Source organism: Symsagittifera roscoffensis, chromosome 5 (genome assembly GCF_963678635.1).
Source record: "Symsagittifera roscoffensis chromosome 5, txSymRosc1.1, whole genome shotgun sequence".
NCBI lineage: Eukaryota > Metazoa > Xenacoelomorpha > Acoela > Convolutidae > Symsagittifera > Symsagittifera roscoffensis.
In genome coordinates, this window is record NC_087066.1 from 46858077 (window position 1) to 46882314 (window position 24238).

General features: G+C 35.6%; 3 protein-coding genes across 11 annotated transcripts in view; all 3 read left to right on the forward strand.

Annotated features, from left to right (window-relative positions):
• The window catches only part of LOC134845881 (N-alpha-acetyltransferase 15, NatA auxiliary subunit-like), a 361253-nt gene that overhangs the window by 69316 nt on the left and 267699 nt on the right, over positions 1 to 24238 (forward strand). The window lies entirely within an intron of this gene.
• The window catches only part of LOC134845880 (X-linked retinitis pigmentosa GTPase regulator-like), a 409218-nt gene that overhangs the window by 58675 nt on the left and 326305 nt on the right, over positions 1 to 24238 (forward strand). The gene's annotated exons all lie outside the window — the stretch shown is intronic.
• The window catches only part of LOC134845627 (ileal sodium/bile acid cotransporter-like), a 36472-nt gene that overhangs the window by 6582 nt on the left and 5652 nt on the right, over positions 1 to 24238 (forward strand). For 4 of the 6 annotated variants that reach the window (XM_063862627.1, XM_063862625.1, XM_063862626.1 and 1 more), the window contains 4 exons: positions 11618 to 12719; positions 14335 to 14457; positions 19972 to 20208; positions 23749 to 23968. In XM_063862627.1, the coding sequence (XP_063718697.1) occupies positions 12503 to 12719; positions 14335 to 14457; positions 19972 to 20208; positions 23749 to 23968 (797 nt within the window). In that variant the 5' untranslated portion in view covers positions 11618 to 12502. The remainder of the gene's footprint in view (positions 1 to 11617; positions 12720 to 14334; positions 14458 to 19971; positions 20209 to 23748; positions 23969 to 24238) is intronic. The other 2 variants (XM_063862628.1, XM_063862630.1) reach the window with 2 other exon arrangements.

Below are 24238 nucleotides of genomic sequence, written 5' to 3' on the forward strand. Positions count from 1 at the left end.
AAAAGGACATTCTGAAAGAATATGGAGGGGTGCGCGACGGGGTTCTAACCAATGGCAGAGAAGCCGACAAGTAGGTCTAATTCGGGGCGAGAATGAGCACCATCGAAGCACTCACCGTTTGGAGAGCAGCAATATGCAAGAGGAGCAAGTAGGATGGGTCAATCAGCAGCAGGAGGGCAGTGAGGAGATATTCACTTCCTCAGGGTCTGACGAATACATGATAATGTCGATCATGAAGAAAAATTCCGACGAGTTGAAAACACCAAGTGCCAGAATCCAAGCAAAGGTGTCTGGGAAGAAGATGTGGCTCTGGGTCTATAGCGGGTGCCCGGTTACGATCTTCAGCATGACTGATCTGAAAGAACACTAGGTAGAGAAAACATACATTAGCAGTCGATATGGGAAGAACTTCTGGGTTACCACAAAAATCTAATACAACTACTGGGGAAGATAGCGGTAACGAATGAACTCAATGGATGGGCGACACAAGCAAAAGTTGTCGTTATAGCAGGAAACCACCAATCGATCCTTGGGCACGACTTAATGGGCACCCTAGGTATAGAGTTACTGTGGTATACCAAAGGACTGGAGTCACAGACTCAAAAGGCCCACGGAGGTATGAACGTTTGTCTAGTAAAATCGATAGAGTAACACGACATACGGATCAAATGAAAAAAGGATCTCTACTCAGACAAAACAGTGTTTCTTTTAGATCGGAAGACGAGAGGCAACGAGCGGAAACGGCGGCGAGTTAAGGCCAGAATTCCACGAACACCCCAGGCCCGAGTACGAGAGTTCCCACATAAGAGGACGAACCGGCGGCTGAAGAGTGCAGGTTACCGACGGTAGCAGAGCAGCCGAAAGGCAAATTGCAGAAGAAACGGAGAGGAGCCTGAAAGAAAGAAAATGCGACAAGCTATCGATACAAGGGGCGACGAGGGCAGCGAAGACGAAGACGAGGACCAACGAGCGGAAGTGACGAGAGTAAACGAATCAACCGACACAACCGAATCCTCGGGACACAACCGAATCCTCGTGAAACGAGCGAAAGGGGACATCGGGGGAAGCCAAGCGACGTTCGACGAGGCAGCGAAGAGGGATCACCAAGATGGGTGGCGTAATGATCAATTTGATTCATCGGAAGTAGCGATAGAACTCGCCAAGAGATCCTAGGGAGAAGGCCTACAGCTAAAGCCGATAATCTCAAAGTTAAAATTTTACATGAACTGAAACTCAACTATATTTATGCAAGTATATTATGCACCAGCTGAGTTCTAGTTTTTATAATTTTTCAATCTACTGATTTAAAATTTTTTGTGGTTGCATTTATGAGATAGGGGCATGTTTGAGTTATATGTAGTCTTTGGTTCCGTTTGGGGACCTGCTGCTTTGACCTTGTGATCGCCATATTGTTTGGCGCACACTGAAACAAAAAAGTGCTAATTATTAGGTTTTTTGAACGATAAAGTTGCCTTTGAATTGAAACATATTTAACCTCGGGTTTTCACAACTACATAATCTCTAGCGGATACTAACACAAGAAATTATCGCCATCTGAAATTTCAATTTTTTGAATTTTCGACTTTTTTATCAAATTTTTTGAATATTCTCGAAATTTATCATGACACATCTGAGATTTTGAGTTCAGTTTTCTCAACTGGTTTTGAGAAGCTCAATTGTTTATTCAAATAAACCCAAATGTTTTTACCTCCAAAAGTTTTGGCCCTCGGAAAAGTAAAAATTTTGATTTTGTGAACGTTTTTTTTTGTTGAAAGTTTTGACTGTTCTCGAACACTACCCTCCCAAATCTGAGGTTTTGGGATCAATCAAAATTAAAGGTTGCGTGAGTCCTTTCTGCATTACATTTTGCATAATTCTTTCACACAAAAAATTATGATTCTCGGAATCGTCAAATTTATGATTTGCTGACCATTTTTTGGAGTTTTCTCGCTAACTATCCTGCCAAATCTGATATTATAGGTTTATTTGAATGAGCAGGTTGTTCAAGCTTAGTTTTATAATTGGCTATGTCCAGTTTACTTAAGAAGAAAGTTATAGCCTTCAAACAAATCAAAGTTTTGAATATGTGACAGTTTTTTGGAAACTTATTGACTTTACGCGAAAACTAAAGGTCCAATTCTCAGGTTGCGTTCAATCGAGAAACCCGGCTTCGGAAATCTTCTCTGATTAAGCGTCCATAACCTGCTGTTTGAGGTGAAACTTTATGGATCTTGGAAAGCCTTTTGAAATATTTTATGTATATTGGAAAGCTTTTGAAATCGAGAAACCTGCCTTGGGAAAATTGATTATCTCAAAATTTCTTACTCTTCTCACTTATTTTAGTAGTTAAACAACTAAAGTTTTAGGCAAAGTCCAATTTTTATAATTACACTTTTTGTCCCACGTCAGTATAGCATTTTCAATCAATTTCAAACCGGTACCACCAGCTTTAGCGGGCCCGTAGTTTTTTTCGAGACATACTAAAGTTTTTGTTCACCTAGTTGAAGATCTAACTTTTTTCAACATTTTTCATGTTTGTGTAGCATCGCAATTGGTGCGAAGCTCCGCTTCAGCTCTGTGTGAGAATTGTGTGGTGATTACGAGTTAAGAGGTCATTTTTGTAATTTTGGGCATCGTTATATTTTCTCGAACTTTTAAAAATGATCTGAAATCTCAGGAAATGACAAAAGAAAATGCGGCGCTCGTTGCCTCTTAGCTCCACAAGAAAAGTTTCTGTAGTTCAACATATTGAAATAAATAGGGCTTTTTCCGAGAAAGATACTCGTTTTAAAAAATCAAATCGCCAAGGGGAATTGAGTTTGAATTGCAATCCTCCGATCTAAAACGGTTGTTGCTACAGATCTTGAATGACTGTGATAAATAAAATGATAGCAGCTATAAATTCATTTTTTGAATTGCTCTGATATTTCTGCGTTAGGATCTCCAGCAGTCAGGTTGCCCAAAATTAAATCTCCTGATGGAGTATTTAATTTTACGATTTAATTTACAGCGGATGATATTTCGTTAATCACATTGTTCAGTCTGATCTATTTGTTAAATTTCCTCTACTTGTCTTCTTCTACGAGTCCATAACAATTTCATCGTCGTAGTGAGAGGAGGTATAGCCAGGGGCGGATTAAGGGGGGGGGGCGGCTTAGAAAATTCGGCCACAACAGCGTCTTTTCAGTCCTCTAGGAGAGCTCGGTAAATCAGTTTGTTCGACCAAAAAAAAGGTCGTCAAAATTTTCATTTTTTAAAAATCTTCCCTCTCGAGAAAATCCTAGATCCGCCCCTGGGTATAGTTTTCCCGGAAACTAATCCTGACAGCAATGCGATGAAGCCCATGTCTTTTCCTGGTAAATGTGAACAGTGATGATCTAATCATATATTGGAACGAACTGCTGTGCAAGGTTTTGTTGATGTGCCCTGCAGACATTGTTAAAATTTATTTGTTATGATTGATTTTTGATTATTTATTTGAGCTCTTTAATCTAATTTCCATTATGTTCTGAAGCTCAAACCACTCCCAAAAGTTTCAATTCACTCGTTGAGTATTTCTTCTTATGACTGTTTAAAAATCCGGATAAGAAAGCAGCTTTTCTCATTTTCCCCCATGGAATTGTTGAAACAATCCACTATATGACTTGTCAGTTTTTATTTTAGTTTCTTCTTTAATGTGAAAATTGGCTATTTTATAGGATTTTTACAACTTCCTCCTTTAATTTTTAAATATGGTCGCTTGACTTTCGTTCGAAACCTAGATTGACTTTTAGTATTAAAAAAGTCTCAGGGAAGAGTTTAGCGTTGACAGTAGCGGTGCAAAATTCAAGGGCTAGTTTTTAGAGCCAAAAAAGCTCTTAATTCGGAAAGGTACTTCCAGACAGTCAAAGTCTTGATAGCATCTCTTTTTCCGACCAATGATCGTAAACCTGCATCGAATATCTTGCCTCCTAACCTTTCTTGTCTGTCTGAAAAGATGCGCGTTTCACCTATTTGACCACCATAATCCTTTCGTCAAGAAGATATTTATTATAGTGGTTTTACGTTCGCCAATTGTGTTTTTGAGAATAATAAAAACTCATTGATGTATCAATTATCAAATAAAACTCGACAAAAACTTGGTCCACTATATTTTGAACCGGTTCGGAATGTCTCCCGGACCAAACAAAAACGCTAAACTCTTTACTGTTCAGTACTCTCCCCAGCTTTTATGCTAAATGTGCGTTGTTTGCTAGTTTCATTGCAAAGCCTCAGTTGGCTGTATGCGTTTTCCCGGTCTAAATTGCTAAACAATACATACTCATCGCGTTTTCTGATAAATGGAGAATAATGCGTCCAACAAACTCCTAAATTTTTTACTTCAATTAATGGTTTATAAATATTTGACCGTTAACAAATTCAAAATTAAATCCAGTTTCATCGACCGGTGTTTTTTTCATGAAGTTACTTTTGAACATAAAAAAAAACAGTTTTCATCGCTTTTTTTTCGATTTATTCATGTAACCTTTGGTCTATCATTTTAAAATCAGTTTAACCCTGCTTAAGATATGAAGGGTTACTCTTCCGTTGTTAGAGTATTTTTTCCATTGATTAGTCTTTCGATAGAGAATAAAATATGGTGATTTTTCGATTGCTTGGTATTTTTCACAAATCCACTGAAAAGGTTCTTGAAAAGTAAAAAATTGGTTTGCAAAACAGCGTAATTTTCACAACCTACTCACGTCTGTTTAATGAATAACATAGCAAATCGGCACGGGGCATTTTTCTGTTTGAGTTTCATCTCCATATTTTTTGGAAATTGTCGTTTCCCAAAAATTTCTGCTCGTGTACACCCGTAATGAAAATAACCGTAATGAGTCTTTTCGCTTATCTCGCCGTTTGACTGCGTTTCGATCACTTTTTTGCGTTTGGAAATTTCATGTTCAACATCAAGTACACCCGTAATGAAAATAAGAGTCTCTTCGCTTATCTCGCCGTTTGACTGCGTTTCGATCACTTTTTTGCGTTTGGAAATTTCATGTTCAACATCATGTACACCCGTAATGAAAATAAAAGTCTTTTCGCTTATCTCGCCGTTTGACTGCGTTTCGATCACTTTTTTGCGTTTGGAAATTTCATGTTCAACATCATGTACACCCGTAATGAAAATAAAAGTCTTTTCGCTTATCTCGCCGTTTGACTGCGTTTCGATCACTTTTTTGCGTTTGGAAATTTCATGTTCAACATCATGTACACCCGTAATGAAAATAAGAGTCTCTTCGCATATCTCGCCGTTGGACTGCGTTTCGATCACTTTTTTGCGTTTGGAAAATTCATGTTCAACATCATGTACACCCGTAATGAAAATAAGAGTCTCTTCGCTTATCTCGCCGTTTGACTGCGTTTCGATCACCTTTTGCGTTTGGAAATTTCATGTTCAACATCATGTACACCCGTAATGAAAATAAGAGTCTCTTCGCTTATCTCGCCGTTTGACTGCGTTTCGATCACTTTTTTGCGTTTGGAAATTTCATGTTCAACATCATGTACACCCGTAATGAAAATAAGAGTCTCTTCGCTTATCCCGCCGTTTGACTGCGTTTCGATCACTTTTTTTGCGTTTGGAAATTTGATGTTCAACATCATGTACACCCGTAGTGAAAATAAGAGTCTCTTCGCTTATCCCGCCGTTTGACTGCGTTTCGATCACTTTTTTTGCGTTTGGAAATTTGATGTTCAACATCATGTACATCCGTAGTGAAAATAAGAGTCTCTTCGCTTATCTCGCCGTTTGGAAATTTCATGTTCAACATCATGTCCCATCCCAAACCAATGGTCTTTAGATTCTTGAATTCCAGACCACTCTGATCTAACATTGTTCTGACGGTAAGGACTGAATATTCACCTTTGTTTTTTTCTCCGTTCTTGCTTCATAGGTTTATCAACGCCGCTAAAAAGGTTGCCCTTGTTCCACAATGTTTTGAGTTTGACAAAAGTACCTTATCATTTTGTACAGGTTCGAATACAAAATCTACAGCTGAGCGTTTTTCTTTCGATTTGTGAAATTCAACAAAATGTCCTCCATAATTACTATTCAAAAAAATTTTCTGCTAGGCATACATTCAAATGCCATTATTAAAACTATTTTACTTTTCACACAAAGTTCTTCTTTCGATTTGTAGACTAGGTTTTTTAAATAAAACATATATCTTAAAAGCTAGTAAAAACGAGTAAATTTTGAGTTGCTGCTTCCGTTGGGCTAATTCGCGAAGATGAAAATAAAAACCCCTCTTATCCATTTTGCTCCATGTATTTCTCTGACTTTGCACGTACTTGCTGAATCAAATGGGACTCGCTAAATCTTTTCGAACTTTGAGTCTTTCAAATTTAGTGCAGTGAAGTTCATTAAAGTTCGTTTTCAGCAAGTTCCAATTTTTTAAAAGAAAGTGTTAAAAGTTCTGCATGAAATTCCGTTCGCCTTCGTTCCCTAGCGCGAGATGCAGGATCAAGCTTAACTTTTTGTCAACGTCTGCTCGTCTCATTGCATTGAAGTTCTTGTTCTCGCCGTAGATATTTTTCCGCTGCTTATTCGTACGCCGTCATTGCGTTTCTTGTTTCTCCACTAACTCTATTCAACTCCTGCTCTACACCAGTGGCTTGTTTGAAAACACGGACTTGAATCCGACTTGATTCTGGATATCTCTGGTCTGTTTAGGTCATCAAAATCCAAGTTCCTTTTCACAATGATAGCCAGTCGAAAACATTCACTTCGTTTGGCCCAGGTTGATGGCCGAAGGCCAGTAAAAAAAGCAAAATCAACACAGATTGTAATTTTTGTGTTAAAAGTCCCAGACTGAGATTTCAAAAATAAGGTAACTACTCCGTTGCCCTGTTAAACTAGTGATCAGAGAAGAGACCCGAAGAATAGAAACATTGAAAAAAATCATTCGAAACAATTATCAAGCGTTATAGAAAACTTGCTATTGCTGGTTGAAACTGTACTGCCATTAAATGTTATTTATTCACTCAAATAAATCACAGGCCTTTTTTCTCGTAATTAGTCGGCTTGCAAAATTGTCGTGAAAAAAAAACATATAATATTTCTAAAAAAAAACTTTACAAATTTTTTGAAAAATTCATTGTTAGGTTTTGTCAGGTTTACTGTTTGTCCTTAAGTCAAAATTCATTCGAGTATTGAAGATTTGGGAAAATGTTTCGTATTGGAGATTTGAGAAAAAAGCTAAGCCTCTACTCTCAGTCGAAAGGTCGTTGGATTGAGGTCGTTGGATCCACCATGGTTGTTGCTTGAGGGTAAAGCAACGTTACTCAGTCCAGATGACTGCTCTATAAGAGTCGAACAACTGTTGGTCCTTTACCACGTGGACAAAAGCTCTTTAGAAATTGTCGCAGAGGCAAGAAACACAGGCCTGCAATTCTAAGCTGTTCAGACTTTGTTCTTTTTTTAATCAGCAATCTTAGGCTCAAAACTTTTACGGTTTGCTTCACATATTGTGTTCATACAAGCGTAGCGAAGTGGTGTATGTTCTTGATCAGCTATTTTTTTATGAAACTTTTGAAGCAGAATTTGCTGATGCAGAATTTATGTATTTTATGTACATTGGACCGTATACAAGAATTTTATTGCCTGTCGACTTAAAAATTTTGAGCAAAAAGTCGGTTTTAGTTGCTCTTGGCACGTAATTCGCAAATTCTAAGTCCCGAGTTCTGAATAGCTTTTTTCGGTTTCTCCGCTTGCGCATGCAAAGTGCAACTTTTCCATTATGTTATCACGTTTTTTTTCTTTTATTAAATTGATTGTCTTTCATAATGTCTTATATATGTACACTTTTGTTCCATTAGTTGTTCCGGCTTTCAAAAAAACTGACGGAATAATTGTGCCCGATGTGTTTTTTTTTCACCAGACAAATTTCGAATATTTAATTGGCTTTTTTTGACGAAATTGTTTCATATCAAACGAAAATTTTTGCTGTGTTGAGTTCAAAATTAAACAGATGATTTACCTGTCGTCTTTTTTTGTAAAGTTTTGGGTTCAAAAACCGCCTATTTGGTAAACTTGGGACAATTAACACGCGATCTAATTTTTTCTATTTAAGCGGAGATTTCATTTATCTTAGAAATCGTTATAAATTGAACTGAGGCTTGCAATTTGGTCAATTTAATATTTTACTATAAGCTTAAGGAATCGTTCTGTGTTAAACATAGCGCGTGGGGTGATTTTAAGAAAAAAATTTATCTTCGTAAAAATTTGAAATTTTTTGAAAAGCGAACAATACCCAATAAATCTCAAAAGGTAGTCAAAATGTGCAAGTCTTTGCCCAGATACGAGCAGTCTTGTTTAATTGAGGCATGCTATTTGGCCTACCTTAAAACTTTTTTTATGCAAAATACATCACTTTGTACTTTGTACTCAGAGCGTGTGGGGAGGATTTTCAAAAAACTTCCAAAAAATTTGTCTCAAAATTTTTCTCTTTTTGAAAGTTCTCTCCTTTATTACCGCGAGCCTAACTACATAGACGTTAAGAGTCAGTTAGAACAGTAAAGCTCCGCTCTGATATCTGATACGAGCAGTCTTGTTTCAGTAGCAAAATAGAAAAATGTTTTTTTTTCTAAAACTTTATCTGAAAATTGTTCTTTTCGGCTCCAACGCTGTTTTTTGCAGCATCTACTACCCAAATAAATAAAACTGGAAAAACCGCGTGCATTTATCATCTAAAAAATGCAGTTTTTAAAGTTCACACCTTTTTTTAGCTTAACAACGGAACACAAAATTTCTGAATACAATTTCCCTACAAAATTATTGTTGCCTTAGCAAATTAAAACCACTATTTTCAAAAAGTAATTCTATGAATTAACGCCATTGTAATCTAAAATGAAAGCAGATCTCTCTTCAAAGAGGACTTTGGTAAACATCAACGAATAAAGCGATGATAGTTTTTGTCATTTAAAGCCAGACAATTTAGCGCTACTTATTTTCAAACGTAAGTAACTTTGCCAATCATTCGAACCAGACATGTTTGATCGAATTCCATGAACCCTCAAAAATTTAAACGTTTTTGTCAAAACTCCGTAATTTTCTAGATAATTTCAGCCGGTAACTAAATTTAAAATTTTTCATCAATGTCAAAAGGCTAAAAACACTTATCTTTTAGAATCAGTTCGAACGTAAACTTATAATCTGGTCGCTTTCTTCAACTTTCGATACATAAATGCAATTTTAACCGGTTTGTCAGCCCTTAGACCCAACCGAATATCCTCAAAACATAGACGATTGTCCTGTAATTAAATTTTTAGTGCATGAGTCAAGGTCTTTTTAGTTACTTTTTCCGAGGGTCTGCAAAGCAACGTCTTTTTAAAGAAAACTGAACATAATTTAAGTAAGGTCAAATTTGGCGTTTAAAACTAAATGGTTTGAACAAAAATCAGACACAAAATGCACTGGCTTAACATGAACTTGCTAAGACTCAGGGAAAATTCAAATCAGTTTTGTCTTCGTAAGCGGAAATAATAATTGGGACTCTTTCACTTATAAAGCGGTACTTTTTCTTCTTCGTAAAGTTACAACTACTTGATGCATCAAGTTAAGTTTTTTGTTCAGAGGTGCCTTTTTTCAGTCTGCCCACTACTTACCACATATTAGGGTGGTAATCGTTGATTTAATATAGAATGATAAAATGCCGTTTTTCGATAGTAGTTTTTGCCCAAATAATCCTACTAACGGTCTCATCTCGCTGGTTCCAAAAAGGTGGCAGAAAGACTTCACAGTTTGGCAGAGTGCTAGAGTGCTTCTTATATAGGTAGAGCAGAAGACACATTTTCTATTTTTTAGGCAATTTTTTTCAAGTTACTGGGTTGTTGATAATTTCGGTCGCAATCATTTCGGTTTTTGTGAGCAATTATAACATAGGACTTGCCAACCTTCTCTTTTTTCAAATACAAGGGAAGGCAGCGGTTTTATGGCCAACGCTAAATCGTGATGTGTTTCGTGAACCCCTCTATGACCCCTTCCCTTGATTTTTTTTCATCTAACTCTGTTACAGATGAAAAAACAACCCAATAAATGTGCTCCGGGGAATTATCGGGGGCAGACTGATGAACAGTTTGTTGAAAATCTCTCGCAAGTTATTCAGGGCGGCAGTTTTTTGGTTTTGCTGGGAAGGAAGGCGTGTATGAGCAAACTGAGCGCTGAATGAATTGTTACTGGCAAAACTGCACTGGCTTGGCTACTGCGACAATCGGTGTAATCTTTTTTTTTTGCTGAGTTCTTTCAATTTCTTGATGACGTTTCATCGGCCATCTGATTCTCCTGCTGAAAAGTCATGATTATGCTCTTCATGCGTCTCGATCAATTTTTTAATTTCTGTAATGGCGAATGCAAAACGAGGTTTGGGTTATGTGTTTTCTTGCTCGAAACGAAAATTATGGCCCGAGGCAATGAAAATTTGCTTGTTTTTGAATGAAACTGTGAATTGAAAAGAAGTCTCAATCCTTAGTTGTTTTTGCTAGTGGCCATCGTTTATAGCTTGATTACTGCATAAAATGATTGTCAGAATTTTAAATTTGTCAGAAACAGTAAGTCAAATTAATTTTCACTAGCACAAGCAAGTTTTTTGTTAATCATAATGGTTTAGTGAAACATATTTGAACCTATTTGAAAAAAAAACAAGATTTAGTTCATAAGAAACTTGAGTAATTTATGGGTCCTCATTTTATGATGTATGGCTGAGATAAACCAAGTTTTTCAAGGTGATGTCTGCGCTAATTGCGCGGCTAATTATGATGTGATAGGAGCTAAAATAAGGAGTTCATACAGCATCTTTTTCGGTGATATGTAAGGAATAGGAGTTAAATTGTTTTGGATTCAAGTGGTTTAGGAGTGAAATGCACGGTTTTAAATTGGCTGCTATTAAACTGTAGAGCACCGTTTTCAAGCCCCTTAACATCACAAAAAATAATCACAGTTATTTTTTTTTATTTTGGAGCTCAAGGTATTGGTTTCTTTTCGATGGTATAGAAATTGTTGTTTTTTGTTTGAAAATTAATTTAAGCCCGAAAAAAAACAATTACCCCAAAAAAAAAGATGCTCTTTGCTTTCTTCGAGAGTTAGAACTGTAATCGTTTTAAATAATAGTTGAGAATAAAAGACTGAAAAAAAAACATTTTTTTCGGCTGATGTTGCTTAGTGTGCGAAATAAAAACGTTTTATGACGAGTTGGCTTTTTCAGAGGGTTGATTAATGGGTTTTCAGGAGTAGCTTGATATCCGTTAATTAGAGAAGCAGCCTCATTTGAATTTGAAAACATGCAGCTTAAATGGACAAAAAATTTCACATTGAAAATTATTTTCCCTTACGTGCAGTTGTTTAAGGACCTAAGAACAGTCAAAACGTGCGTTTTACTGACACCAAATAAAGCAGCCTGAAGAAATGAAAAATATTCTAACGCTTCCAAAATTGACCAAAAATCTATTTCAACTTCGTTTTATTTTCTCCAAAGTAAGCTGGTATTTTTAAAGCACTTGTATTTTTTAACGTTTAGAAACCAACAGCGGTTCAGCGCTGTTAATATACATTTTTAAGATTGATACGCTCATGTTTCTTTTAAAACGGATTATGTTTCAGCAAATTGGCTTTCATGTTAAAAAAATGAGACTCATTCTATTTGTTACCTCAATTTCCTCATCTTCATATTCGTTTGATTTGCCTATGAAAATACTCCAAAATTTTCCCAATTTTAATTATGATTTGAACGTCAAAGCGTAATTTGAATTTTCATATTTTCATCAATAATGAAGAAAATACTTTGTTTCCCTATTCATTTGGAATTGTCCATAATTCTTTATTTCGATTGAATAAATGCGTTTTGAAGTTCCGTTTTGAACGTGACGCAGGAAAAAAACGTGTTTTTCCAGCCATTCCTCCATTTATGTAGTGTTATTAGTCGCATTTATTTAATGCTATTAAACGCGCAAAGGGTAGAATAGAAAATTGAATTTGAGACTACGTTTCTTTCTGAATTACCTTCAAATTTAGGTCGCTTATATATAATATACCACACGTTTTAACACGTTTTACAATGTCGACAAAACCACTAGAAAAAAGACATAAAAACGCTTATCTATTTTGAAAATCACATTTATCACAACATTACACAGACACCAGCATATACGCATTATAGTTTGAGGTGAACGCCAGTTTATTCATTACCAAGCTTTACTTGCATATATTAATGGTATTGATTAAAATTGGTACAATAAATCCCATTTAGCTAGCTTTATTGTACCAAAAATAGTTTTCAACTTTCTTCATCGTGCGAGTAAAACGTCTTATTTGCTTCTTGATCTTATTATTCGCCGATTAAAAATACAGCTTCTATAAATTACTTGATGATTACAACAACATCTAGGCGCTTGTCTCAATTTTGCAATCAAATTGACAAATATTTATTAGTTGCTCATTAATAACTTCTTAATTATTATTACAATAAATTTACGCTACAATCATTTTATGGAGGATAGCAATCAGTTTAGCAGTCATAACTCAGCAGTTAGTTATGTACCGTCAGGGGGCAATACATCAGCGATGTTGGGGTCCATGAATGGGTCCATTACAGACGAGCCAGCAGGAGGAAGTGGGGCAACTATGACCCCTCTGATGAAAACACTGAAACTAGCTGTTGGGGCTCTGATGATGATGGCTATTGTCTGCATAATGATCAACAGCGGTGAGAATTTGGAATTTCAGGGTTTGATGTTCAGGGGGCAGATTTCCAATTTTCTCGAGGGGGGAAGGTTTTGGAAAAAATGTTGAAACATTTTTTATGCCAACAAAAGCGATTTTTCGAGGTCTCCAAGTATAATGCCAATTAAAATCTTATTAGATAAATGTTTATGTTTTACAACTTGATATAATTCATAGTAAACAAAGTTTGAATCTTCGATTAGTTTGAGTCATTATAGCAAAAGATCCACATTCAAAACTTTTTGAGATTTGGTTCTGGATTCCGATTCACAATTGAAAGGGTTTGAACGTTATACAAAATTTTAAAGTCTTCGAAATTTCTTCTAAAGGCTTGTACTCGCACAAAAAACACCCTACGCATGCCATAGTTGGAACAAAATTTTTGTAGCGCTGAGAAAAAATGGTTCGAACTTTTTTTGGAACAAATTGTGTCAAAAATTATAATTAAGCCTTTTCAGTCGTGATTCGAACATCATATACTTACAATGCTAAGAACAAAATTTTGTAGTGCTGAGAAAAATCGGTACAAAAATTTTATTTTTAGTCTAATTTCAAACAAATAAAGAGAGCCAGCATAGGCTTACAATCGGAAGATAATTTTTTTAAGCCGCGAAAACTCATTTTTACTCCAACAAAATACTGAGCGTTTTCTTGTGTGGGAATAAAAAGTTTGAAAAATATTTTTTAAAACTTTCAATTTTTTGTTGTTTTTCCTTTAATTTGTCCTAGTAAACGCTGTCAATTATGCCTAATGTACTACGAGTATCGATAATTCCGAAGTGTTAGGCTTTCGTTCAGATCCTGTTATCACACTGCGGACAGAAAACGACAGAATTTGAAAAAATGAAACAGTTTTTTTTTCATGTTTTTCATTGTTGTGGCATAAGTTTGCTGTGCTGCTTTCACAGCAACCGGCTATTCCTGTTTTCATTCATTTTTTCTACTTTTTCCACATATGGGAAATAATCATATGCATTCAACGAAATTCAACGAAATTATTCAACGAAATTATCAAACTTCCAAAAAATTTTCTGTGTTAAGAAAAACCATTTCGAAGCTTTATTGTTTTTTTTCTAATTTTGAGCAAGTAAAGCGAGCGAGTAGGTGTTAAAAAGAAAAAAATAACCTTTAATTTTATCCGATAAAAAATTGAATTCAAGAAGACTTGTTTTCGTGTTTTTTTTTTAATTTTGTTTTGTTCATTTTTTGACGACAAGCGTAGTCAATTTTGCTTTATTCATGACAAAATTTTTGGCCTTGTTCCTCTCATCACGCTACGCACAATAGAACCACCCAAATTTGCAAAAAAAAAGTGTTTTTTTTTCTATCTGGTTAGAACATTACGTGTTATTTGCTCAGCAACAGGCTAGTTTTGTTTATTCAATGTATTTGGCGATTTCTAATCATCACACTATTTTTAGCTGCGAACAATAGAAAAAGATGAATTGGATTGCAAACATGATAAGACCTCTAAATTTCATCATGGGGAAACCCTTAAAATTTCTTGATCAATTTCTTAATCAGTTCATTATTCATTTTTTTTTCTGGGCCAGGAACTATTCTACAATTTATTCCTGTTGTGATGTTTTGCTAAGTAGGAATCAGTTTGCAGAGGAGTGATTTGTGGAATGTGTTGCGGCGACCGTTCGGACCACTCATTGGGTTCTTTTGTCAGTTCCTCCTCTTGCCCCTCGTCACTCTTGGAATCTGTCGTGCAATAGGTAAAAACCGTAGCCACATCTGAAAACATTTGAGGATAGCGTTGGTGAAGTGGCGAAGATCTGCGCCTGTCACACGATAGGTCGGTGATTCGAAGCCCACCAGGATTCGCGCTTGTTACTTGAGATTGAGGCAACCCAGTAACTTAACAAAAAAAATTGCGTGCAATCCTTAAGTAGGGGAAATAACAGCTGTTCTCTGTAGATCTGAAGAGCTCATAGTTCGGACCACTTGGATAAATAGTCTGAAATTCACTTGTGTTATCCCCTCCTAAATCGAAAAACAAAATGCTCAAAAACTTAATTAAATGAAATAGGTTTGAAACACTTTTTGTTCCGACTTTCGATACGAAAGTAACGGAATATTTGTGCTCGGGGTGGGTTTTTTTTCTTCAGACAAATTTCGACTTTTTAACTAGCCATTTTAACGGATTTTTTTTTATCATTCGAAAGGTATTGTTGTCATGAGCTCAAATTTGAAAAGATATTTCACCTGTGATCATTTTTTGTAAAGTTATGGGGGTTTAAAGATTGCCATTTTGGCCAATTTGGGACTATTAACGCGCGATATATTTCGCGCTAATAACGCGTAAGCGGAGAGTTAATCCGTCTTAGAAATCGTTCCAAATGGGTTGAAAGAAGCGTATTTGCCATAATTGATTTGTTACAAGGATCGAAATCTATATTTTTGTACTTTATATGGCGTGTGTGGGGATGACTTTCATTAAAAATTTCAAATTTTAGAGAAAAAAAAGATTTTCATTTTTTTTACATTTATTTTTTTGATGATATTACTGCTCCATAAACCTTTAAAGGAAGTCGAAACATTCGGGGCTTCGCCCTGATACGAGCAGTCTTGTTGTTCCGACTTTCGATAGGAAAGTAACGGAATATTTGTGCTCGGGGTGGGTTTTTTTTCTTCAGACAAATTTCGATTTTTTAACTAGCCATTTTTGACAGAATTTTTTAATACCATTCGAAAGGTAATGTTATCTTGAGCTTAAATTTGAAACGATATTTCACCTGTGATCTTTTTTTGTAAAGTTATGAGGGTTTAAAGATTGCCATTTTCGCCAATTTGGGACAATTAACGCGCGATATATTTCGCGCTATTAACGCGTAAGCGGAGAGTTAATCCGTCTTAGAAATCGTTCCAAATTGGTTGAAAGAAGCGTATTTGCCATAATTGATTTGTTACAAGGAGCGAAATCTATATTTTTGTACTTTATATGGCGTGTGTGGGGATGACTTTCATTAAAAATTTCAAATTTTAGAAAAAAAATTATTTTCATTTTGTTTTTTTTTACATTTATTTTTGTTGATGATATTACTGCTCCATAAACCTTTAAAGGAAGTCGAAACATTCAGGGCTTCGCCCTGATACGAGCAGTCTTGTTGTTCCGACTTTCGATAGGAAAGTAACGGAATATTTGTGCTCGGGGCTGGTTTTTTTTTCTTCAGACAAATTTCGACTTTCTAACTAGCCATTTTTGACAGAATTTTTATATCATTCGAAAGGTATGTTGTCTTGAGCTTAAATTTGAAACGATATTTTACCTGTGATCTTTTTTCGTAAAGTTATGAGGGTCTAAAAATTGCCATTTTCGCCAATTTGGGACAATTAACGCGCGATATATTTCGCGCTATTAACGCGTAAGCGGAGAGTTAATCCGTCTTAGAAATCGTTCCAAATTGGTTGAAAGAAGCTTATTTGCCAAAATTGATTTGTTACAAGGAGCGAAATTTATCCCTTTGTACTTAATATGGCGTGTGGGGGGATGATTTACATTTGAAAATTCAAATTTTAGAAAAAAAATTTCATTTTGTTTTATTTCATTTAATTTTTTAAATGTTATTACTGCTCCATAAACATTAAAAAGCGGTCGGAACATTCAGGGCTTCGCCCTGATACGAGCAGTCTTGTTCAATTTAATGTTTTCATGGCTGGCCAAATATGTTGAGATACGATGGTATTTTGGGGTTGAGAAAAAAATTGTTTTTAACTTTGCAAATTGAACGGTATGCGATTGGCACTCCCGATTAGCTTGTTCGTATTCGGGGGAAGCCCAAAATCTTTCGACCAACTCTTAGGGTCTATGGAGCACTACTTACTGAAAAAAAAGAATGAATTTATAAAAAGTAACGGAACAAAATTTTTGAATGATTTTGTAAAAATCATCCCGACGCCATATTCAGCACAACGATATAGATTTAACTCCCAGTAACGTAGCATTTATGACAAATAGCTTGCTTAAAACCCAAATATCCTAACGAAAAATGACCTCAAGTATTTTTCTTTGAGCTCAGAACAACGATACATTTGGGGGGATATCGAAAAAATCCTTCAAAAATGCTAGCTAAAAATCGAACTTTGTCTGGAGAAAAAAACCACCCGAGCAGGTTTCAGTCAAACCAAAATTCATTTCGCAAAATTTCTGCCACTTGACCTCCCAGGCCTCACAAATAATTAAATATTGCCTCGCTATTGCGTTACCAGTTTTTCCTCGTCTTGTCAATGCAAAATCCAGCATTTTTCTTGTTTCATTGTTTTAGTAAACTCGTTGACTTTTTTACCGATTGAAGACTTTATTTAAAAAGCATGCTTGTAAAATGGAGCAGTACATATTGTAAAATTAAAAAAATACAAAATTGCGACTCAGATAAAAAAAAACTGATATGGTTATCAAGACAAGCTTGTTCATTAGGACAATCGTCAAAATCAGTAGCGGATTTGTGGGACGTGGGGTTCTGAGGGGAGACAAATTCTTAGGGCGCCTTGGGCGCCATATACACTAATTTTGATGAGGAAGCGTGCACCTTTAAAAAGCTATTTTTTTTGTGAAAATTGTCCTGTTTTCAAAAAAAAGTTGCCTGAGGCGCGGAAAACTTAGTTGCCTGAGGCGCGGAAAAAAACTGCCTGAGGCGCGGTCAAATTATTTTTTTGAAAATCCAATCACCTCCCCCCCTCCCGGCCTCGTGAAAGTCCTGGATGCGCCCCTGATCAAAGGATGCGCCCCGGCCATGTACCTATTTCTCCTGGATGCGCCCCGGCCATGTACCTATTTCTACCACTTGTTTGTGACAAAAAATTGATTCTGACGTTTATTGAGATTGTGAATAATCGAATAAAAGCAGTCTAAGAACAAACGATATCTGTCAAAATTTTTGGTAATTTTAACTACAAAACGAGGCTCTTCTAAGCACTTACATAAATTATTTATCTAAAAAACTTCGCCGAATATATGGCGTGTGTGGGGATGACTTTCATTAAAAATTTCAAATTTTAGAGAAAAAAAAGATTTTCATTTTTTTTTACATTTATTTTTTTGATGATATTACTGCTCCATAAACCTTTAAAGGAAGTCGAAACATTCAGGGCTTCGCCCTGATACGAGCAGTCTTGTTGTTCCGACTTTCGATAGGAAAGTAACGGAATATTTGTGCTCGCGGTGGTTTTTTTTTTCTTCAGACAAATTTCGACTTTTTAACTAGCCATTTTTGACAGACTTTTTTAATATCATTCGAAAGGTAATGTTGTCTTGAGCTTAAATTTGAAACGATATTTCACCTGTGATCTTTTTTCGTAAAGTTATGAGGGTTTAAAGATTACCATTTTCGCCAATTTGGGACAATTAACGCGCGATATATTTCGCGCTATTAACGCGTAAGCGGAGAGTTAATCCGTCTTAGAAATCGTTCCAAATTGGCTGAAAGAAGCGTATTTGCCATAATTGATTTGTTACAAGGAGCGAAATCTATATTTTTGTACTTTATATGGCGTGTGTGGGGATGACTTTCATTAAAAATTTCAAATTTTAGAAAAAAAATTATTTTCAATTTGTTTTTTTTTTTACATTTATTTTTTTGATGATATTACTGCTCCATAAACCTTTGAAGGAAGTCGAAACATTCAGGGCTTCGCCCTGATACGAGCAGTCTTGTTGTTCCGACTTTCGATAGGAAAGTAACGGAATATTTGTGCTCGGGGTGGGTTTTTTTTTCTTCAGACAAATTTCGACTTTCTAACTAGCCAGTTTTGACAGAATTTTTATATCATTCGAAAGGTATTGTTGTCTTGAGCTTAAATTTGAAACGATATTTTACCTGTGATCTTTTTTCGTAAAGTTATGAGGGTTTAAAAATTGCCATTTTCGCCAATTTGGGACAATTAACGCGCGATATATTTCGCGCTATTAACGCGTAAGCGGAGAGTTAATCCGTCTTAGAAATCGTTCCAAATTGGTTGAAAGAAGCTTATTTGCCAAAATTGATTTGTTACAAGGAGCGAAATTTATCCCTTTGTACTTAATATGGCGTGTGGGGGGATGATTTACATTTGAAAATTCAAATTTTAGAAAAAAAATTTCATTTTGTTTTATTTCATTTAATTTTTTAAATGTTATTACTGCTCCATAAACATTAAAAAGCGGTCGGAACATTCAGGGCTTCGCCCTGATACGAGCAGTTTTGTTCAATTTAATGTTTTCATGGCTGGCCAAATATGTTGAGATACGACTTTAAAAGAGTTGTAATTATAACATATGGCATAAAACTTCCAGGAAACTTATACAAACATCCCTTGCTAGGAAACTTTTGAGAATTTTCTAAAAGTTGATTTGCCCGAACCAATTTAAACGGCGCATCATTACTGAGCATGTTGTTTTTTTTTAAAATTAATGTTCAGACTTTCGAAGAAAGTGGCGAAACATAACTTGCTCTTTTTGATTTTTTTGGGAGTATTTAGGGGGTTGGGCGCTCCGCACTCAGAGATTTGACCGTCTGACCTTCTAAGAGGTCGCCACCTTGCTACTATTTTAAATCCACTTTTAGTTGATCAACCCTAAATTTATTAAAGGCGCCAATGCATTTTAATTTTGAGATTGACGGAACGCGCTCCAAGAAACCGCAATTTTTTAATCGAAACCCTCCAAAAATGCTTTAAGACTTCCATTGCGGCCTAATATATTTTTTTAAAAACTAGCTGCGGCTCAGAAAACGTTCGTAAATTAGGTAATAATAGTGTTTTGAAAAAGTTAAGGATCCTCCGTCTTTTCAGTCCATTCAAAACGTTCTGTGAGCGTTAATTACAGTTCTGATATACAACGACTGAGTATGTTTATTTGTTAGATCCGTAATATGGTGGCGGTGTTTTTGAACCAATCAGGGATTCTTCAAGGGCTTTTATTTATAAAAAAACTTTAAAAGAGTTCTAGCGAAGAAGAACCGAAGGTTCCTGATAGTAACCCAGTCAAAAGTTACGTCATTTGTATTCTAACAAAATACAGACAAAATACCCACAAGCGAAAGTACCAACATGCGAGCCTGCAGTTCTTCACAAAATACCACTGTTGTCCCCTGGTTAAGAACTGAGTTCAATTTTTTTGAATAGTTTTCTGGTCTTGCTTCGCTCTCAACAACCAGCACGGATCATGGTGGGCCTCGAACATCGGAGCTTTCGATTGAGAGACGGAAATGTAACCACTCTACCACCGCTACCTTACACTGTCATTGTTCTAGGTCTGTCGCAAAATGTGCTGATGTCTGCCCTGATCAACAGCTGCTGTCCAGGAGGGGTGATGTCCAACTTCCTCACCCACCTCACCCGGGGGGACGTGGCCCTCAGCGTGACCATGTCCTTCCTGTCCACCGTGTGCGCCTTCTTCACCATGCCACTCTCCCTCTGGGCCTTCTCTGGATTCTTCGTAGATGGAGCATCTGTGGACCCTCCTTACGTCCAGATAGCAGGCTCACTCGGTAAGGCCAAAAATAATTGAAGTCTGTAGAAAGTAGGTATTCATCATTTTTAAATCTGTAGTAGAATAGTTTTAAAATGAAAATTAAGGAAAATGCTTTTTCAGCAGGGGTGGATCTAAGATTTTCTCGAGGGAGGATTTTTTGAAAATTTGAATTTTTTTTTCAATTTTTAGGGTTTATCAAATTGATTTTCTTAGCCTTCCCAAATCACTGTAAATATCTCACGTTGACCAAATTTGACGTACCCCCTAAATCCACCCCTGTCATTCAATGAGTTTTTCTTATAACAAGCCAGGTTTAAATTGCAGACCCGAAAATTTGCGAGCCAGTTTAGAGCCAGTAAAATTTTGAAAGCTATGAAAAATAAGCAACCAAAGTTAAGGTCTTTTCTCCTTCAACAAAAATACCGTTTTTTAAAATGCATCAGTGATCTTTCTCCTTAGAGTATATAGTCTTTTTACTCATTATTCAACCAGTAAGGCCTCCAAATTTGCTTAAAAAAATCTAAATTCATTTCTAAGAGTTTAATTTCAACTCTGATTTCTTTTATCTCAAACTAAATGTCAAAGTCCACGTTCGAAATAGTTTTTAATCATATGTATTCTAACTGCGTTAAGTTAAAATTAATTGATGACTGCACTTTCGATAGGGGAAAACTCCGGGACGTTTTCATGCCAATTTCTCGGAATTCTTTTGTCTTAAATTTTTTCGTCTGCGTCTTAAGTTTGCGATAAGAAATTTTGTCTGTTCAATTGCAGCAAATAATTTCAGCTTATGAACAACTTGATGGGGGGAATCGGCGACCAAATTCTTGAATTTAACTTATCAAAATGCTTCAAATCCCCGGTGAGGTTGTATAAGGTATCATTAAATGTTCGATTTTTAAGCCGTTTACTATCCCGTTAAAAATTAATCAACATTTGAGACGCCAAACAGCAATGCCATTTTAAGCAATATAAACTTTAAAATAAAACTTTTGTTTATTGTCTACGCGGTCAATAGTTATTGCTCAAAACTAACCGCAAAAACGACTTGCAAAAAAAACAGCGCCAATAAAAAGAAGGAAAAACGGGAAAAGCATTTCTTGAAAAAAATTTGCCTTTTTTGGTAAAAATTTTTTAGCTTCAGCAGTTAGTGTAGTCTTGATAAGTTAGTTTATTGCTGAGCTTCGGCTGCATTATTGGCGCTTTTTATTATTATGGCTAATTCGACCTTTGCACACGCAATGAATGATTTATGTTATTTAAGATACTTTTAGAAAATAGAGCTCACTTTGCTGGGAACATTTTATAGCCCGACTTCTATTTTACCTGGCAATTTTTAAATACGTCTTTTGCATGAAAAAAAGTTTGGATTCCTGAAGACATCACTCAAATTAATTGAAGGTCACGTAAAGAAACAAACTGATTCTTAACTCTACATTTTTAATTCATTTTCTGCTTTTATTCAGTAAAAACAAACTGATTCGTAATTCTAAATTTTTAATTCATTTTCTGCTTTTATTCAGTAAAAACAAACTGATTCGTAATTCTAAATTTTTAATTAATTTTCTGCTTCTATTGAGTAAAAAGCAGCTGCAGGGAAAAGTCACGTTGACCGCCAGAGCGAACAAGATAGACTGAAACAAGCAACAGATCAAAAACAGTTCGAAAAATAGCAGACAACAATTTCGTGGCTTCGATAACAAGTTTCATCAATGCTGATATTCAGGGTGTTTTAATTGAAATTGAAAAATGCAATGGAAACAAACTGCAAAAGAAAAACATAAAAATCTTTTTGGTTTTCAAACTTTTGCCCCATTTTTGGGATCAACCGTACAATCTCTCCCCCTAAGTGACCTACCGTAAAATGCCCTCCCCAAGCTTGTATTATTTCTGCCAGATCTGTATAAAATATGCATTTCACACAAACGCGCAAATAAAATTGGTTTTTACATTGTTTACGCGAGATTGCGTTTTAATTGTATGCTGTTAATTATGCAAAATTGATGTTTTAATTCATATCTCTTTAGTAATAAGGTTAATTTTGAGGTTAATACTCAAAGTTATAGCTTATGGAAAATCCATATCCCCCAATATCAATTTTTTGGGAGGGGGGATTGTACGGTTGATCCCATTTTTGCCATTTTTCTCCAAAATAGTTCGACGACCAATATTAACCTTTTGTGGATCCCCCGTAATGATCAATTGAGTTATCTACCCGCAAACAAAAAGATAAACGCTACAAAAGACAATCAAACACAAGCAGATTGTTGACGTGTTTATAGCACTCAATCAATTCACAAATTGAAGTTTTTTATATGAGTGTCGAGAACCTTGTATCTGAATACCTAAAATTTTTCTCCGCAGCTCCTTTATAATTTACGCAATATATTTTTTTTATTTAAGACAGAAAAAAGTCGGCTTCTGTGTGCATTTAAAGATTTGTGATCTTTCAAAGATTTTTCATTGTGATAACAATTTTAAGACAAAAAAGTCGGCTTTGTGCATTTAAAGATTTGTGTGCTTTTAAAGATTTTTCAAAGTGATCATGGTGTTCTACGTTTGTTGGAGAATTGGCTTAGTTTTTGTCCTTCAAATTATTTTCAAGTAATTATTAACATGTCGCAAGTGCCTATTCAGCTATCACACGAGGGCCTAGGAAATTATACGACTAACATATTAGACGACCGTAAAAAATGGAATTTAGACGATAATTTTTTGTGATTTTAGACAATAAAAAAGGGGCCAACAAAAATTTTTTCATTAGCAGGAAGATACACAAACAAAAAGAATATATGATCCCAGAACTGATCAAAAGTTTTATTGTAAGTTAATTATAAAACATTAAATCAAAAAAGTAACTACATCTTTGAAATGCATAATTTATACAGTTGTGACGTTATTAACCTGATTTGCGGTTGGACGACCAGTATTTACTCAACCAAAAATTAATTTAAGTTTGTAAACAATTTTCACGCAATTTGCATAAAAGTTATTGTCTAAATTCCACTATTTTCTGATCGTCTAATTTGCTAGTTGTCTAATTTCTAATATTAAATGTTTAATTAAGTAGTACCCATGACTTTTGCGCAAATATCTAGTAGCAAAATGGTTTTCAATGATTAAAGTTTTTTTCAGCAATTTAAAACAATTTTTATCCGACTTTCGAAGAAAGTAAGGAATATATATGCTCGAGGTGGTTTTTTTTATTCAGGCCAATTCTCAAAAAATTTTCCTTCGGGGGATCCATCCATAGATCTTCGTGGTCCCAGAAGAGGCGCGCTCATCACTAAACTATTGCACTGCTTCTACCTTTGACTAAAACACGAATAGTTAGAATATTTTCAATTATGATGAGGAGACTATTTTCAAGAGTAAAAGATCAAAATATGTGCTCACTAGTTTTTTCGAGTGAAACGGTTCTGGGGTACTTGATCGTTGGTAAGCTCTGTAGTTTTTGTATAACTTTCTTGGAAAATTTTCTCAGCTAAGATACGCTGGCTTACTTTTGCCAAACATCGCGCATTCAGAGTTTAACTCGAAGTTTTTCTTGTTCCAGCTTCTCTTATCATTCCACTTCTAATAGGGGTACTCTTGAAGTACTTCAAAGAGTCGTTTGCCCTCAAGTTTAAGAAGGTCGGCAAAGCCATCATCATCATCACTCTCCTGGCGACCACAGTCATTTTCGGGTTCCTCTATCCCAACATCTACTTCGTCGGCAAGAAGATCATCTTCTCTGGTCTATTAGTAGCACTAGCTGGATTCTTCTTCGGTTACAGGTAAAAAAAATATTTTCAATACAATAAATCATTAATGGTTATGGCAACTGCATAGCTCTCAAAAAGCAATCACATAAGTTCCGAAAATTTTTATTTGGCTCAAAATTTGACCAATCAAAATTCAACTGGAATGTTTTCGGGACTTATGGGACTGATTGTTTTCTTTGCGTGCTATGAAAATTGAGACTTATGGGAATTCACTGAATTATGGCAAAAGTTTGGAACTGGGGCGTCAAAATTTTAGATGGTAGGGTGCTGAGTATCGATGTT